The sequence below is a fragment of the Planococcus citri genome, chromosome 2 (assembly GCF_950023065.1).
Source record: "Planococcus citri chromosome 2, ihPlaCitr1.1, whole genome shotgun sequence".
In the NCBI taxonomy this organism is placed as follows: Eukaryota; Metazoa; Arthropoda; class Insecta; order Hemiptera; family Pseudococcidae; genus Planococcus; species Planococcus citri.
Window position 1 is genome coordinate 17,299,798 of NC_088678.1, and position 17,790 is coordinate 17,317,587.

The 17,790-nt window shown below is 32.8% G+C and overlaps 2 protein-coding genes across 2 annotated transcripts; both read left to right on the forward strand.

The window, feature by feature from the left end:
- The first annotated feature begins 2,064 nt into the window (after window positions 1-2,064).
- On the forward strand, window positions 2,065-16,454 carry LOC135834822 (uncharacterized). Its single transcript, XM_065348791.1, has 4 exons — window positions 2,065-2,454; window positions 11,275-11,436; window positions 11,533-11,652; window positions 11,752-16,454. Exons 1-4 carry the CDS (start codon window positions 2,293-2,295, stop codon window positions 11,929-11,931), a joined length of 624 nt encoding a protein of 207 aa, XP_065204863.1. The 5' UTR covers window positions 2,065-2,292; the 3' UTR covers window positions 11,932-16,454.
- Window positions 15,227-16,033, forward strand: LOC135834005 (probable GH family 25 lysozyme 3). The gene has a single exon (XM_065347844.1). The coding sequence runs from the start codon at window positions 15,227-15,229 to the stop codon at window positions 16,031-16,033; it is 807 nt and encodes a 268-aa protein (XP_065203916.1).
- Window positions 16,455-17,790: the final 1,336 nt, after the last annotated feature.

Here is a 17,790-nt window from a genome sequence, read left to right on the forward strand (position 1 = left end):
TCTTGGTGGATTTATTTATCATTAATTACATGGAAAATCAATAATCATCAAAAATTTCCTGGCAACACGAGTGCATTTTGGTGTTTTTTGTGTTTTGAAAATGTTTCTTATCAGTAAAAATAAATTAAATTTTTCCATGCGAAATAATAAAAGCTACAGCTTTTTGCATTCGACCCCCCCCCCCCACAGTGGATCAAGGCCCCCCCAAAATCAGTATTTCGTCAAGAACTCCTGAAAAATTGAATTTTGAGTAAAATGAGCTCAGTGATCATTTCATCTCCTCTCCAATACCTATCAAATGAGCTATCGACCAACTCCGTAGCCTCAAGGGGGGTGGCGCTACAACCCCTCAAAGTGACGTGATTTTAATAATTTTACATTGTATGACTTGGTACTTGTAACCTGTTCTAATTGATAAAATGAAGTCAAACTTGGGGAATGGGATTATTTTGCAAGCTAGAGTCGACCTCTGGAGTTGGGAGGGTCAAAGTTGAAAATTACAGAAAGGTCATTTTTTTGGAGGGGCATAACATGACCCCAAATGGATGAAAAGGGTCCAAAATCATACCATCGCACAGTACCTTATCTGTGATCAACATATCCAAATTTCAACTTCCTAGGTCATCCCCACCCCATTTAAAGTGGAATTAATGTGAAAATTCCCTTATTTTGGCCCTATTTTCGGGGGTTTCCATCTTAAAAGGAGTGGGGATGACCTAGGAAACTGAAATTTGGATATTTTGATCACAATGAGAATACTGTCTGATGGTTTGATTTTTTGGACCTTTTCATCCATTTGGGGTCATGTTATGCCCCTCCAAAAAAATGACCTTTCTGTAATTTTCAACTTTGATCCTCCCCACTCCAGAGGTCAACTCTAGCTCGCAAAATAATCCCATTCCCAAGTTTGACTTCATTTTATCAATTAGAACAGGTTACAAGTACCAAGTCATACAATGTAAAATTATTGAAATCACGTCACTTTGAGGGGTTGTAGCGCCACCCCCTTGAGGCTAGGGAGTTGGTCGATAGCTCATTTGATAGGTATTGGAGAGGAGATGAAATGATCACTGAGCTCATTTTACTCAAAATTCAATATTTCAGGAGTTCTTGACGAAAAACTGATTTTGGGGGGGGCTTTGATCCACTGTGGGGGGAGGGGGTAGCTCGTGGGGTGGGGACGGGGACTTTTAGTATGCTGTTCAGCATACCACCCTAGACAATATTCACTAAAAAAAAAACCTTTGATTGCAATAATGTTTGTGTTCACCTATTTTTTTCTGCTATTTGACTGGGCTAATGGTACTTTTTGGATTTGAAAAAGATTTTGTTAAAATTTTTGAAAATTTAAATTGAAATCGAAATCGAAATTGGTATTTTCTGCAATTACTGATTTTGAGTTAAACTTCTGAACAATTTTTGGGTAATTTGTTCATTTTTGGTAAGTTTGACTTGCGAGATTTTCATTTTTGAAGGATTTTTTTTTCGCACCAAGCATTGTGGAAACGTGTTTAACTTGAAAATACTGTGAGAATTGTAAGTGAATTGCTCCGACCTCGATTTGGATTTTTTTGGTATTTTTTCATTTTTTTTTTATTGAGCTCATGATTACAATCCTCTTCAACTTCGGTAGGAAGTACTACAATTTGAAAAAAAAAATTGAAAATATTACACCACGTACAACAGGAGATATATTTGCAACTGAAATTTTCCATTTTCGGCCATTTTGGGAATTTTTGAAATCCCATAGCTTCGCAAAAAAAAAATTGAATAAATCCCAAAAATGTACAGTTTGCGTCGTTTGTCATCGTTTGATGACTTCTACACATGATCTGATTGAAAAAAAAATCTAAGACCCTTTGTGAAAAATTAAAAAAAATAATTTAAACTTGAAACTTGTAGTCGAAAGCTGAAGCTGAAACTTATAAAGCTGTGTTGACTGTGTTGAGCAAACCCAAACGCGCTCACAGCACATCTACATTCAATTTTACTAACTAACTCCAGAGCCGTTCGTCTACCATGCAAGGCTACGAACGCTTCCACGGTGGTTCCATATCAAGCTTTTATCTTTTGCACTGGTGTTTACCAACAAAAACCGAAATTTACGTGAATCCGGCACTATCGAAGATATTGTTCTCAATTAATTAATTTTAAAATAATTCCTTTATGAATATCGATGTAAATAGTTCACCGAACAGATAGTTTAAAGTTACATTATTCGGTTTTACAACGAGTGATGACCGTATCTGCGAAAAATCCTAAAAGGATCGAGTGAAATTCCACCTCATCATTATGGCTTGGTGTAGATCGGTTTTAAATAAGATAAAGTTTTTCTTAATAGCGTTAACGGATGCTTTCAAATACCTTTGCTGTACTTTAAAACAGAGAAGAAAACTATCAACTGATTTCGTACCTTTATCATCGGTAGGAGTGGTTCCTAACGACAGTGTAACGGTATGTAAATCAATAGCCTAGCATATTATCTGTAGCATACTCGTACATAAGGTATCTGTTGCTAAATACGAGTACATTATACATTTAGTTCATAAACTTGAACTTTTGAAGTACATTAATTTTTTGTTTTTTCGATGCAAAAACTCGTAATTTTTTTCTCGGTGCAAAAACTTGGACATCTTCGGTTATGGTTGGAAGTGCTTCGTTCTACTTGTGTTTATCGTAGTTGTTTTGCTAGTGAATAGTTGATAATAATGATAATCTTGGACGACACTGATTTTTTAAATTCAATAATAATTCAATTTCAAGTATTTTTTCACATCTAAAGACCAAAACTAACGCTGGTTCATTTGAACTACGAATCGTATTAATAATTACTACGTGACTCGTTAATATTTTCTCTTTTAATGGAGATTACCATTTTTATTGATGAATGTATTGATTTGATTGAATTGAGGTACTCTTAGAAATCAGGATATCAATCATAAACTTTCCCCTTTCGAAATTCACCAACATAAGTTTTGGTTCTGGATTGTGTATGTTGTAGACTTAATTGATTGAAAAATTGAAAAACTACATATCTTGAAATGATGATAATTGATTCATCCAACAGTTGGTATTATGGACTGTACTCTGAATACTCGAACAACGTAATCATTATTTATTTAGTTTAGTAACTAAATGACAACATTTATACACTTAAGGGTATTCTTTACGACGAGTTATCAGTAGTTCAGTTCGAGAAAAATGCCCAACTTATGCACCTGATTACTCCGTGAATTTTCAACCGATTTTATTGGGATTTGTTTTAAAATGATGTTAATGCCTTTGTCTAGCCGATTACGTGGCGATTTTTTGCAATTATCAATTTATTTTTCTCAAAAAAGCTTCGAAAGTATGGTAAGTTGCGAACAGCCAAGCAGGCAACTGAAGGGTTATATCAAAAATGTGGCGACGTACTCGGCTAGATCTCATTTTTTTGAACCATACTGTGAAAAAAAAAATTTCAAAAAGTTGAAACTTACGGAGTAATCAGGTGTGAAAGTTCAGTACTCTGATAGACGGAAGCGGGTGGCGGGACATGTAACATTCCATGCTACAGTTCAGCCTAAAAAATGTAGAGGGTGTGTGTGGGTGTTTGACGTTTTGAGGAAGGGTAGTTTCGTTCTTCGCAGATTTACCGTATTAAACCGGTTTTACTTCTGAGATTACTGGTCGCCTAACAGCGGAAAACATGATGGATGGTAAAATTTGGAGAAAAATAAGGAATTATGGATACCCATTTTTCTTTTTCAAAAAATAAAAAATGGAGAAAAATTTTAAAAACATTCCCTCAACAGTCTACGTTGCAAAAAGTTGACAATGTTTTATTTCTGTTTCCTATTGTCAAAATTTTGTTTTACTTCTTGAATATGCAATTTCAGAAGTTTTTTCCCGAGCGAAACGAGGGCGATTTTGAGGATTCTCGATTCTCTTTCCAAAATAAAATTTCTGGAAATTTTTTGAAAAAGTGAAAATCATAAAAATTCGAGGTAATCAATTAAAAATAATACCTATAGAAAGATATTCTTTTTTATGAATCGGTACCTAACTATACATAGGTAGGTTTACCTATGAAGTTTGTTTTTTCCAAGTTGGTGTTTTCTGAACATTTTTGTTCAAATTTCTTTTAAATATCAAATGTTGAAAAATAGACTTTTCTGACCGTCAAAAATAATTTTTTTTTACTTCTTGAATTATCAATTTTTAAAAACTCAAGTTCTCACTTCAACCAATGGGCTTGTTTGATTTTCTTTTCAAATACTCCAATTTTAGCCAGGAAATTTTTCTGATATGTAATTGACTAATAATTACTCTACTTCTTGGTAAAACAATTTTTTTTCATCAGTAAGTTGAAATTATTATTATTTGAGTACTAGTTTCTGAATGTCCTATAATTAAATGAAATATTGCCTAAAACTTCTAACATTTTTTTCGAGTTTATGAAATTGGCAAAAAAACTGACACAACTGAATTCCAAAATATTTCCCCAGTTTCAGAAAGTAAGGCACATCTTTCGATGTTTTGGTTTGAGGTAGAGGTAGTGGTGGAAAAAAAAATTATAAAATCTAGGTGCATATTTTGACAAATTCCTTCTCTTTGAGGAAAATTGGCATGTCTAAAAAGAACATTCATTTGCAATAGACCACAAAGCTGGTGGGTCATTCCACGTCAATTGGACCAAGAAGTGGTAGGGGGGTTCGGCGATTTTTTTGACATTTTTCCTATGGAAAGCCCTTCCGAAGGGATGACCAATGGCGCAAATCGCAGCCGTCTAGCCCATTTTTAAAGGCAGGCAGGGGCTGCTGTCAACGTTTTCAGTGAACTTGAAATATCATCCATTTCAGCAGTGGATTACTTGAGAACTGCGATACCTACCAAAAGGGAACTTTTTCCAATAGTTAGTGGTTTTGAAAGGCTTTTTGGTGATATCATGAAAATCAGCGTTGCCACTTTTTTTCGTACGAAAAATTAGCTTGAAAAATTTCAAAACGTACTTTTCATATCGTTCCGACTCTCAAAAATTCTGAAAAAAATATGATAGGCCTATGGACAACTTTTCATGCTGAACAACATATCAAAAAATTCTAATGGCATTATGTCGTGAAGTCGATTTAAAAAAAATTGAAAGTTTGCGAGAAAATATGATTTTTTGTTTTAAAACATGAAAAAAAGTTTTGATAGGTGAAGTTGACCCATTTGACCCCTATTTTTACGTATCTGCTGAAAAAGTTGAAAAACCCCTTTCACTCGATGAAATGAACTCCTCACAAAAAATCAAAATTCGAAAATATTCAATTTTCAATTTCAAACATACCTAAAAAAAGTTTAAATTTATTCAGTTGTCTTATTTTGACCTCTTTCTGACGGATTTCATGAAAAACAGATACGTAAAAATAGGTGTCAAATGGGTCAACTTCACCTATCAAAACTTTTTTTCATGTTTTAAATCAAAAAATCGAATTTTTTCGCAAATTTAAAATTTTTTTAAATTGACTTTGTAACATGGTACCATTTCAAATGGTGTGCATCGCTGGCTGTGTTCTGCGTCACATTTTCATAAACAATTTTCGTGACCAAATTAAGGATCCATACTTAACTTTCATTTACAAAATTTTGCCACAATTTCGATTTTTTTTTCAATTCAAATATTTAAATGTTTAGATCTTTTCCCCCAAAATCATCATCACTCAAGAGAAAATTTTTCGAAATTAAAACTTCCAAAATAAGGGAAGAATCATGAAGAAATTTAAAAATTATTGATTTAAAATATGGAAAAACAAGTCATTTCCCCAATAATACCTTACTTAATATTTTTCAGAATCACCAGTCCACTTGAGAGACAATGTTTAGAAACTCAAATTTTAAAAATAAGGGAAGGATAAATGGGAAACATTTTTGATTTAAAATATGAAAAAAAAATCATTTTCCCAAAAATACCGCAATATTTTTCAGAAGAGGGAGTCTCAAAGTTTTTATTCCATCGATTTAAAAATAAAAAAAAGCGAGTACAAAGTGTCAAACAAACAGGACATCATAAAAAAAAGGGAGAAAGAAGAATTTTCTGAAGAACATCTTTTTCAAATATTTTAATCTGTGAGAATCAAATAAAATCGAAATTCATTCTTCTTGACCAAGAAATTGTTATGGAATGAAAAAAAAAGGTTCAAGTTGATAGTGTTCTTATTGGTTTATTCGGTAATAGTGACCTCTGGCGAGTATTTTGAATTTAATATGTCACATGCTTCTTTCCTTGCGCATATTTCGCGTATTTGCTCAAAAATATTTGGAGCAAATGCGCGCATTTGCGCAGTGAACATTATGCTCATAACATCATTAGCCCCATTTTTTATAAAAAAGAATATTGACCCAGAAATTGAAAAACATTTTGATCAAATAGCATTAAATCTCTTAGTACCTATTGATATTCATGTACTATGGTTGATTTTTCTATGAGAGGTTTCGCTTTTCACTTTTCAAATACTTTTGGAAAAATATAGAATGCTCAATTTTGACTTGTCAACTGAACGATCATTTACCTATCTACTATAAATATCAGAGATGGACCTTTGTACTCGTAGCTTTTGAAATGCTGTTTTCTGATTTAAAAAAAAAATGGAGCTAATTTTTTCCATCATGTAACAATTTTCTGTAAATCAATTTTTGGTTGAAAATTTTTCTTATTTTTTCACCTTTTTTGACAGAAATATTTTTTTCTAGATCAACCAAGCATCCTACGAAAAAAAGAATAGATGAAAGTTGTACATTTAAACTTTGAGCATAATTCTCTGAGAGTGAGTGCTAAGCTCCTTACTTGAAGAAAAAAAAACGTGCAGCACAGGAATAATTTTCTTTGAAGGGTGTTCAATTGACCGAGAAAGTTCATTCTCACCCTCAAAAATGGTGGAAAATGGGGAAAAAATTTCAATCAGAAAATTGGTTCTGCAGAAAATTCTTACGAAGGGGAATTTTTAATCATTTTTTTCAAGACCAGTCCGAAAAATCCCATCAGAATCACTCTCGAAAATGCAATATTTCACATGAGTATGTCCTCTCTTCTTTCTAATTCAGCTTACTGTATTCTTACTTACTGTAGGTTAAAATAACCCTGTGAGTGCAACCACAGCCGCATGCGACTTGCCAGAAAAAAAAGACAGTTTGAGAGAAATAAATATAGGTATAAAAATACACAGCAGGGTAGGGGTAGGGTGTACAGTACCTGTAAAAGTCATTCTTGAATGTATCACACTAACCTATACTATACTGCACAACACGAAGCTGAGACCATTTAAAAAACTGTGCAAGTGTGGGGTGAAGAGGGTTGGTATTGTTAAAAGTGGGTTGTGTAGTATGCACCATTGTCTAACTGTGAATGAATAGAAAAAAGAAATGCACCTCTGCAGTTCGTGATTTTTGGTCGTTCGCGAGTTGAATCATCAAACGTAAGCATACATGTTAAGGAAAAACTGGTATGCAACCAGAAACCGCACTTACTGATAATAGTGTAAAGAATACCCTTAAAGAGGTTACATCAAAACTCGTTGTACGTGAATAAACGAAGAGTCATCGTCCCTCTTGCCCCAACCTGCCATGTGACGTCGTTTGTAAGAAAATCTCGCTTGATAAAACGACAACAGAATGATATTATTTTATGGTTTTTTCATTTTTTTAGCAAAACAAAAGAGTTTGGGTACAATTTTATGAGAACATAATTTAAAGATATTTGAATTTATTATCGATTGGTATAACTAGTTACATTTCGTATGATTTCGTGCCAAGTTATATGATGACGATTTTACAAATAATTTATTTTTGGATTCTTACTGTGTTCGAAGTTTCATTTGAAATTAAGTACGTTCCTCACTCAATTATTATTTATGCATTTTTACCTGATTTTTACTCATGGTTTTTATAAGAGGACTGATGTCTTTGAGAAAAATTTTTTAACAAAGGTTACTTACTCGTTGAAAGCTGCATACTTTCAAGTTATTTGGAAGATTTTCTTTTGTTTCAATTAGGAATGCACAAAACTTTGTATTCAGATTTTTGTAAGTATGTGTTTTAAACGACGCAAAAATCAAACCAAACTTCGATAATATCACTGGCATTAAAATGGACCAAGTTATTAAATTTTGATTTTTAAGTACTGTGAAAAAGTTATTGGTTTGTTGAAATTGAGCCAAACTATTTGAATTTTTAAAAAAGTCTCATTTTCTGGACAAAGATTGCGAAAAAATACTTGTATACTTTTAGTGCAAATAATTTCCAAAAAGTCCGGATTTCTGCTAAAATTTCAAGTCTCACTTTTTGATGAAAATTGTTTCCTCGCTATCTCAAAAAGTTACGAAAATTTGTCGTCTTTTCGTAATAAATTCCTTCGCCAAAAAAAAACCAAGGTCTGTCGAAAAATGAGATTTTTCACGATTTTGGAAAAATTTTGGACATCCTGACAATTTTGGTAAACATTAAAAATTCTTGTTACAAAATTTTGTCAAAAAAAAAAAATGACTTACTGACGATTAGCAACAAATGTAGATATTAAATAAAGGTATAATACTTTTCTTCGGGGAAGACTTCACACTCATTTTCATCACTAGAAACATTTATGACTTTTGACTAATTCTAAAACTTTATTCAAGTTTATTTTCTATCAACTTTGACAAAAAAAAAAAAACAATTTTGTCAAGACGATTTTTAAAATACTTTATTGGAGCATTTTGACATTTTTGGTGAGAACCGTAAGTTTTTTTTGGGCAATTTTCTACTTTCATTTGACAATTATTGAAAAAAAAAACAGGACTTTTCAGACAGTTGAAGGCATGAATCAGGTACCTACATTCACTTACAAATGATCAAGCTCATCAATATTATTTTTAAATTGGCTCTTAATTTTTCCAATTGGATACTAAAGTGGCCTCTTAAGAGTGAATAAGCCACATTTGTTTATTTCACATTACTCGTGTCATTTTTTTTAGAAATTCGGAAAAATGACATAAGTTACGAGTATTTTTGATTATTTGAGAATCGTTAATGAATTTCGGTTTTAGGTACATAATTGCCATGTCAAAGTTTCCCAAACTATTTTCTAACGTCTAGTTAGAGTCTTGAGAATTGAAAAAAAAATCCCATAGGTTCTGGCCACCAGTTCCTATCAATGGAATTTTATTGGAAGCAACAAACGTATAGGTACATATTTCATTATTTAAAACTTTTCTTCAGGGAACACTTTACACTAGGAAAGTTGTGACCTCTGGTGAGAAAAATATTCCATATTTTTAATTTTTTCCATTTTCAAAAAACTCGGGTTTGCAGTGGGCCTCTCAATTTTCAAAAATTTTATTAAATAGGTACTAATTCACTATAAAATTTGAAAATTTGAACATTTGAAGTTCTCTCATCTCTAAAAAGTATTTATTTCACTCTCATGACGATTTTAGCCCCCTCCATTGAAAACCAATCTGACCCCCTGAAATAGCTGAAATTTGATGTAAAATACGAATTTCAGCTATTCTAGGAGATGGACTTGGTTTTCTAGGGAGGGGGTTAATATCCCCATGAGAGTTCATTTTACTCAGAAGAGACTTTTTAAAAGTGTTAGAATGTGAAATTTTTGAATTTTGAACATTTTGCTTTGAAGTTGAATTTTCTAAAATTTTTGAAAATTGAGAGCCCCACCGCAGCCCGAGTTTATCAAAAATGGGAAAAATAAAAAAATAATAGGGAATCATTTTCTCACCAGAGGTCACAACTTTGAGGGTTGGGATCAGAAGAAATCGAAATTTTTGTGCCATATGTTTAATGACCATCCTACTTTAAACTCATTTATATCACTGGATATATTATTCTTTTTGTGGAAAACGGATGCAGGTAACATCGAATTTGGTTCTGAGATGTGGGTGAAATTCTCTCTCAATGAGTTGAACTTCTGGTCAAGTGAATATACAGTAGCGTGCAAATTAGTTTGGGACAGCAGCAAAATCACAACATTACACCATTTTTCAACAGCTCGCTACAACAATACCGCTAACAATTTTGAAAAAAAATTACAGGGGGTGAAAGCCCTATCCTTTACGAAAATTTTGATGTGTTAGAACCAAAAAAAATAAGTTTCTATAAGCTCATAAAAGCTCACTGAAATAAAAATCAGAAAATTTTCAGTCTTTTAGTTTTCCGCATTTACCGGACGAACCGTACGTCCTAGCAAAAATCTGATGACATTATGCTGAAAGAGAATTAAATTCTCTACAATTTCGTTTCTGTGAAATTTTCGTAGGACGCTCGGTTTTCAAACTGCACGCCTTCAAAGTTTGAGTAAAAAACCGTTGCTGCAACTTTTTTTTACTAGAAAAACCAACGTTTGCACGCTACTGTAGTTTTTCGCATTTACCGAACGAACCATACGTCCTAGCAAAAATCTGATGGGATTATGCTGAAAGAGAATTAAATTCTCTACAATTTCGTTAACATGAAATTCTTGTAGGACGCTCTGCTTCAAAACTGCACGTCTTTGAAGTTTTAGTTTAAAAAAGTTGGTTTTTTTACTAAAAAAAAGTTGCAGCAACGTTTTTTACTCAAACTTTAAAGGTGTACAGTTTTGAAACCGAGCGTCCTACGAAGATTTCACAGAAACGAAATTGTAGAGAATTTAATTCTCTTTCAGCATAATGTCATCAGATTTTTGCTAGGACGTACGGTTCGTCCGGTAAATGCGGAAAACTAAAAGACTGAAAATTTTCTGATTTTTATTTCAGTGAGCTTTTATGAGCTTATAGAAACTTATTTTTTTTGGTTCTTACACATCAAAATTTTCGTAAAGGATACTTAGGGCTTTCACCCCCTGTAATTTTTTTTTCAAAATTGTTAGCGGTATTGTTGTAGCGAGCTGTTGAAAAATGGTGTAATGTTGTGATTTTGCTGCTGTCCCAAACTAATTTGCACGCTACTGTACATGTGTTTATGTTATTGTTGCCTCAATTTTTGCTTCATTTCATCATTTGAAATCAAATTACCAGCCAAAAATTAATTCATTTTGATCATATCTCCTCATTTGTTGTGGTATTCACTATTGAGGAGTAGAAAAATGCCTACGATTAGAAGAAAAAAATCATTCATCAATTATCAAACATCCTCATGCATCACACTGATAGTGATAGATAAATAGAGCATTCAAGTCGAACAAAGTATTTTCGATCATACCCGACGATCTCCGAGCTTTTGCACAGTATTATGTAAAAAAAAATAGTGTACTTTTGAAGTCTACAAATTGTGTTTCATACACAGATAAACCCAGATAATGGGCAATGGATTCAAGAGTCGTATCCAGTCAATAATAGCATTTCGAGTCCTAAAAGTGTTCAAGATTATATAGCTCAATATCGTCAGCAGAAATTATCCCAAATGCAAAACTCACCTACTGAAGAATCTCCTGCTGATTTTTTCCAAGTACATAAGTCATCAATCATCATCAATACGTGATGATCTTTAATCTTCCAATACGAACGTTTCATTTTTTTTACGTTTTTTTACTCATTTCTTTAGGATATGGAACCTAAAATAATGAAACAAAAGAAACTCATGATTGGACGCGATGACGAACAAGAAAATCAACAAATTAATTCTAGGTTATCGTTCAACGCTGGACCTTCTGCTTTGCAAAAGGCAAGGACCTACACACTACGATTATTATTTTCGAGGCACCGAGTTGATAATAAATATTATATTGACGATATTAATTAAAATGATGATTGCGATTTTCAGGGTAACGAATTGGCATCTTGGGAAGAAATGGAAAACACCGGGGCTTGGGATATCGAAAACGAAAACACCGACGAACTGTTGAAAGAAAAAAGGAGAATTGAGCGAGAGAAAAGATTAGCCGAGAATATGAAAAAAAGAATGGAAAAAGATAAGAACAGGATAGCTTCGAAAATTAGTTGATCACTCGAGTTGTACGAGATCAATCACTTTAGATAAATATGTTCAGGCACACAGACGTGTGAGAGATGGATTTTGTGCTCTGAAAAAAATAAGTCACTTCGATATACGTCAATGAATTAACCGACCCCTCATTCTTACTTGAAACTGGTCATAATTCGTGATACATTTTTAATTTCCATGTTACTAAAATGTAAATAAGTGATTTTTAAGTACGTAAGTATGTACTTAATTATTATAAGGTACTGTATTGTTAAGTGATCGTTGCAATGTTGATTCAGGTTTCTTTTTTCTACCATTTTATTTCTTCAATCATTCTTACCTATTATGTTTAAATTTGCACATTAAATTAGGTTCTTTCAAAAAATTGTACCATTTTTTTCAATTATTTATATACGAAACGACTCGACTGTGATTTTATAATGCATCATGAGGATGAAATTTATTGGTAGTAATCGAGTAATTATTTTGAGCCTATAGAGATGTATAATTTACATACAAGTTGTGAAGGTAATTTATTTTGACATTTTTATATCTTTCCATTTTCGATCTCTTTTGATAAGTCATGACTTGAACTTTGAAATGGAAAAATTGAATTCAGCCTCATGAAGAGACCTTGCAGATCGATAATCGATCAATCGAACGCCAAAAATAGACTCGTTTGCAATTTTCGATCTCATGTGACTGAAAATGCTTGGAATAAGCAATTGATATTTTAGTTCCAGATGCGAATTTAAGGATCGATAATCGAACACCTAAAATTGATTCCATACGATCAATAATTTTTTTGTTGAAAAATATTGATTTCAACATCAAATGCGCTTTCGGGGCTAGGAAGTGATCATGATTAATAATCGATTAATCGAATTGTAAAAATCGATTTCAACATCAAATGCGGTTTCGGGGTCAGGAAGTGATTATGATTAATAATCGATTGATCGAATTGTAAAAATCGATTCATGTGCGATTTTTGATACTGATCACACGATCAATCATGTTCAAAATGAAAAATTGATTTTAGTTTTCAAAATACATGTTTCAGAATTTGATTGATCGTGATCAATAATCGATTGATCGAATCGTATAAATCGATTCAATTGCGATTTTCGATCTTATGAAATCAATCGTAGGCGTAATTAGAAAATTGATTTAATCCCAAAAATATGCCTCCGCATCGAAAATTGATCATTATCAATAATCGATTAATCGAATTGTATAAATTGACCCATTTGCGATTCTTGATCTCCTGTGGCAGAAAATGCTCGAAATGAGCAATCAATATTTTTGGCTTCAGAAGTGTGAATTTCGAATTTCCGGATCGGAAATCGAATAATCGAATTCCAAAAATCAAGTCATGCGCGATTAAGTATCGATTCCGTACGATGATACGATCAATAATTTTTTTAAATGAAAACATCTATTTCAACCTCGGAAATAATATGCTTCCGAATTGATCATTATCAATAATTGATTTTAATAAAATTGTAAAAATCGATTCATGTGTTATTTTTGATATCACATAATCAATCATGATCAAAGTGAAAAAATTGACTTTAGGTTTAGAAATATGTTTTCGAATTGAAAATTGATCACGATCGATAATCGATTAATCAAATTGTAAAAATCGATTCATATGCGATTATCGATCTTACATGATCAATCATGTTCAAAGTGAGAAAATTGATTTTAGTTTGAATATTTATGCTTTCAGAAAAAAATTGATCATGATTGATGGTCGACTAATCGAATTGTGAAAATCGATTCATATGCGATTATCGATCTTACATGACCAATCGTGTTCAAAGTGAAAAAAATGATTTTAGTTTGAGTATTATGCTTTCAGAAAAAAAATTATCATGGTCGATAATCGATTAATCGAATCGTAAAAATCGATTCGTGTGCGATTATCGATTTTACATGATCAATCGTGTTCAAAGTGAAAAAATTGATTTTAGTTTTAAATCTTATATGATTCCGGATTCAAAATTAATCATGATCGATAATCGATTAATCGAATCGTAAAAATCGATTCGTGTGCGATTATCGATATTTCATGATCAATCGTGTCCAAAGTGAAAAAATTGATTCTAGTTTTAAATGTTATATGCTTCCGGATAAAAAATTGATCATGATCGATAATCGATTAATCGAATTGTTAAAATCGATTCATTGGCGATATTCGATCTCATGGGATCAATCGTAGCATGATGAAAAAATTGATCTTGAACTTTGAACTATTGTCATTATTGTCGTCTGATTCTATTTTACCTATTCCAGTTATGCATGAAAAGTTACAACTTTTCAAATGAAAAAATTGAGCTTGAATTTTGAACTATTGTTATTTTCGTCTGATTCAATGAAAAGTGCCAACTTTTCAAATTTTTCATTTTTCAGCGACGTGAGCAAAATTTGAAAACAATTCAGATTGAAAATTTTTTGTTTCTCCTTCCCTTCTTCATAGCATAAAAAAAATTCATACAAAATAAAAGAAGAAAAATCAATGAATGACCTATTCCACTTTTACTTTTTTCTACAAGTGGAGCCAGCATGAAATTTTTTTTACAAACATTCAAAAATATGGTCATTAAATGCAAGATAGAATCTCGAAAATTGTAATATCTACTCTCTAAATTTGAAGCAGTCAAATTTCACTGCTTAGCAGTTACGACATTTTGCGTTTTTGAAAGCAGTAGTTTTTCACTGCAAAACAGTGAAAAATCTACTGAAATTGGTCAGTAAAAAATCATTTGACTGACCAATTCAGTAGATTTTCTACTATTTTGCAATAAAAAACTACTGCTTTTAAAAAGGCAAAATGTCGTGACTGCTAAGCAGTAAAATTTCACTGTTTCCAATTTAGAGAGTATCATAATTTTTGGGGTCCGGGGGGTGGGGCAAAAAATGAATGGGTGGTATGTTTTTTTTTTTTAGAGAGATGATCAATAGGTATTCTATTTACATGAGTCACGTTCTTGAACTTTATTTTCTATAAACGCTTACCTAATCACAGTTTCGAAGCATGAATTATCGTCAAGGTTTCACAAAAACGTCAAAGCCAATACGATATCTATCTATTGGTTTGATGACGTAAATAAAATTCTCGTACTTGAGAATTTTACTGCTTTCCTTACATGGTTTTTCGCAGCGCAATCGAAGAAAAAACCGTGTAAAAAGTAAAACGCTGATAAGACATTTTGTTAGTGAAACTTTTAGACGATTTTGCTGCGTCGCAGCAGTATTCAAGTTGACCGTGGTTTTAGTTGAATTCAGTAAGGTGTTGAAGAGTAACGTCGTCAAAATGAAGTTCCTCTCTTCGGTTATCGTTGTTTCTTTTTTGTGCGGTGTGCAACAATTCGCACCGATTTTATGCGATGGTACTTACAACGACTCCATCAGCAACCCCTCTGCAAACAGTGGCAAGGGCACTGAGACTGATGACGATTGTGGTATATCTTGCGTTATAAGCGAACTCTTCGGTTCATTATTTGGAGATTCTGGCCCTTCTGGATATGATTATTACGGTGAAAACGGAACCGGAAATGGATCCGATTATTACGATTACTATTACACTAACAGCGGCCCTGTTGAAGAAGAAATTATTATTATACCGTTGACTGGATCCGGATCAGGGTTAACGTTCGGCGATTACAATTACACTTCTTATAGCGGATCCAGCGGTGAAGGAAATATAAGCCAGTCTGGATGGAGTGGAATAGGTTTACCTGGATTATTCCCCCCCATTGGTGGTCCGTTGAATGGTTCGGTTATTCCTTTCCCGCCCTTCTCAGTCCCTGCAACAAACACATCGTCGACATCTGGTTCATCATCATCCAGCTCAGGAAGTAATAGTGGATCTAGCTCAAGCAGTTATCCCGGCTCAAGCTGGTCAGGATCTAGTGGATCGGGGTCTACTTGGGGAAGTGGATCCGGCTCAGGCAGTGGTTCCAGCTCAAGTTCTTCAGGAGCTGCAACATCCTCCACTTCAGCTCCTTCAACCAGCGCACCTGCATCCAACACCACTGCTACCAATACTACTTCATCTGGTCCAGTTCCATCAGCAACAATCACCAACAATGGTATTTTTGGAACACTACCATCTGCTTGAAAATAGCATTAAATAATGTATCGTATTTGAAATCATTCTGATTCAATTCACGATAAAAAATTATCGAATTTTCAAACATTCCAAAAAATTATAATAAGTTAGAAAATCACAAATCTCAATAGGCCAAAATGACTTTTGATCGACGGTGCTTGATGGTTTTCATTCCATTATACGATGCGTTTTTTACACCTCATCACTGTTTGCTCAAAGGTATCCGCATCGTGTTCCTTACACACGAGTAGGTAACTAGATTTCAAACTTAGCTACACGCATTTACTAGATTTAATTTTAATCTAAGTTATTTAATTCACGTTGAAATTGTAATCCAGCAACACATAGGTTTAAATATTTTATAAGTGCGTAATAGTTCAGTAAAATCGATTTTATACATTAAAAATTAGAATAAACGTTCGGATTCTTAGTCTGTTTTGTAATTTGGTAATCAACCATTTCATTCATTATTGAAATACGTTTGCAAAACATAAAATCGCTGCAAATGCTGCACAATTGAGTCATAATTTATAAAATATTTGAAAGAAGGTGAATAAATCGGGCTTAATGACATATGAGATCGTATGAGGGGATGAAAGAAATTATAGACGTAAATATATCATTGGAAAAATTACCTCTGATATCGCAAATTTGCTCCTGAAGTGAATTAAAATAGAAAAAAAAAAAAAAAGCAAGGCAAATATTGATGAAATGCCTATTAAGCCTCTCCCTTCCCCGAAATACTTGTTTTTTTGGTGAATAAAACACGAGTATCGAGCAACTGATCTAGTCGAGATAACCTTTCACAATTTGAAATGGGCGATTTTACAATATCTGAAATTGATCATTTCCGGCGATTTATGCTTGAAAAAAGAATACATCTACTGACTTGACTTGACTTGTTCATTTACAATTAATAGAGACGATGAAAATTAATCCCGAAACTACTGCCAACTCCCCCATATGGAATTTTGAAATTTCTGATCATTCTTGAACCTCCAGCACGATCTTTTGATTCCTTTACAATTTTCATGTAACATACGACTTTTAAAAACTTGAAAAAAATCGTTTAAATCCCTCTCAATGAGATTTCATTTTTAGGTTTGATGCAAAAAAACATATCGATGACTTGAAACTTCACGATAAGTCACTTTTGGTTACTTTTTTCATCAAAAGGTCACTACTACTTATTGGTTACTTTTCTTCTAAAAAAGTCACTTTTTTGATTTTTTTTTTTCAAATGAAAAAAATTGTTTTTAGGTAATTGCGATTTTTAGGGTACCTAATGATCTGGCATAAGTAAGTTATTTGTAAGTACTAAATATGTACTTAATTATTATAAAAAGTACTGTATTGTTAAGTGATCGTTGAAATTTTGATTATGGTGTTTTTTTTCCTACCATTTTATTCCTTCATTCTTACCCAAGGTTTAAATTTGCACATTGAATTAGTTACTTTCGAAAATTGTACCATTTTTTTTTTCAAATTATTCATGCAAAATGGCTCGACTGTGATTTTATAATGCATCATGAAGATGCAATTCGTTCGTAGCGTTCGAGTAATTATTTTGAGACTACAAAGGTATATGTGTAACTTTCAGTCCTAAACCAAATTTTCAGAAGTGAGAGTGCTCAAAAATGCTTTTTAAAAACCCAAGTCTATTGCTTATCCACCAAATTTAGGCATTGAAGACCTTCTGATTTAAAATCAATTAATCACAAACTGATACGTAACCTATTTGCGATTTTCGATCAGTCGTGTACTCG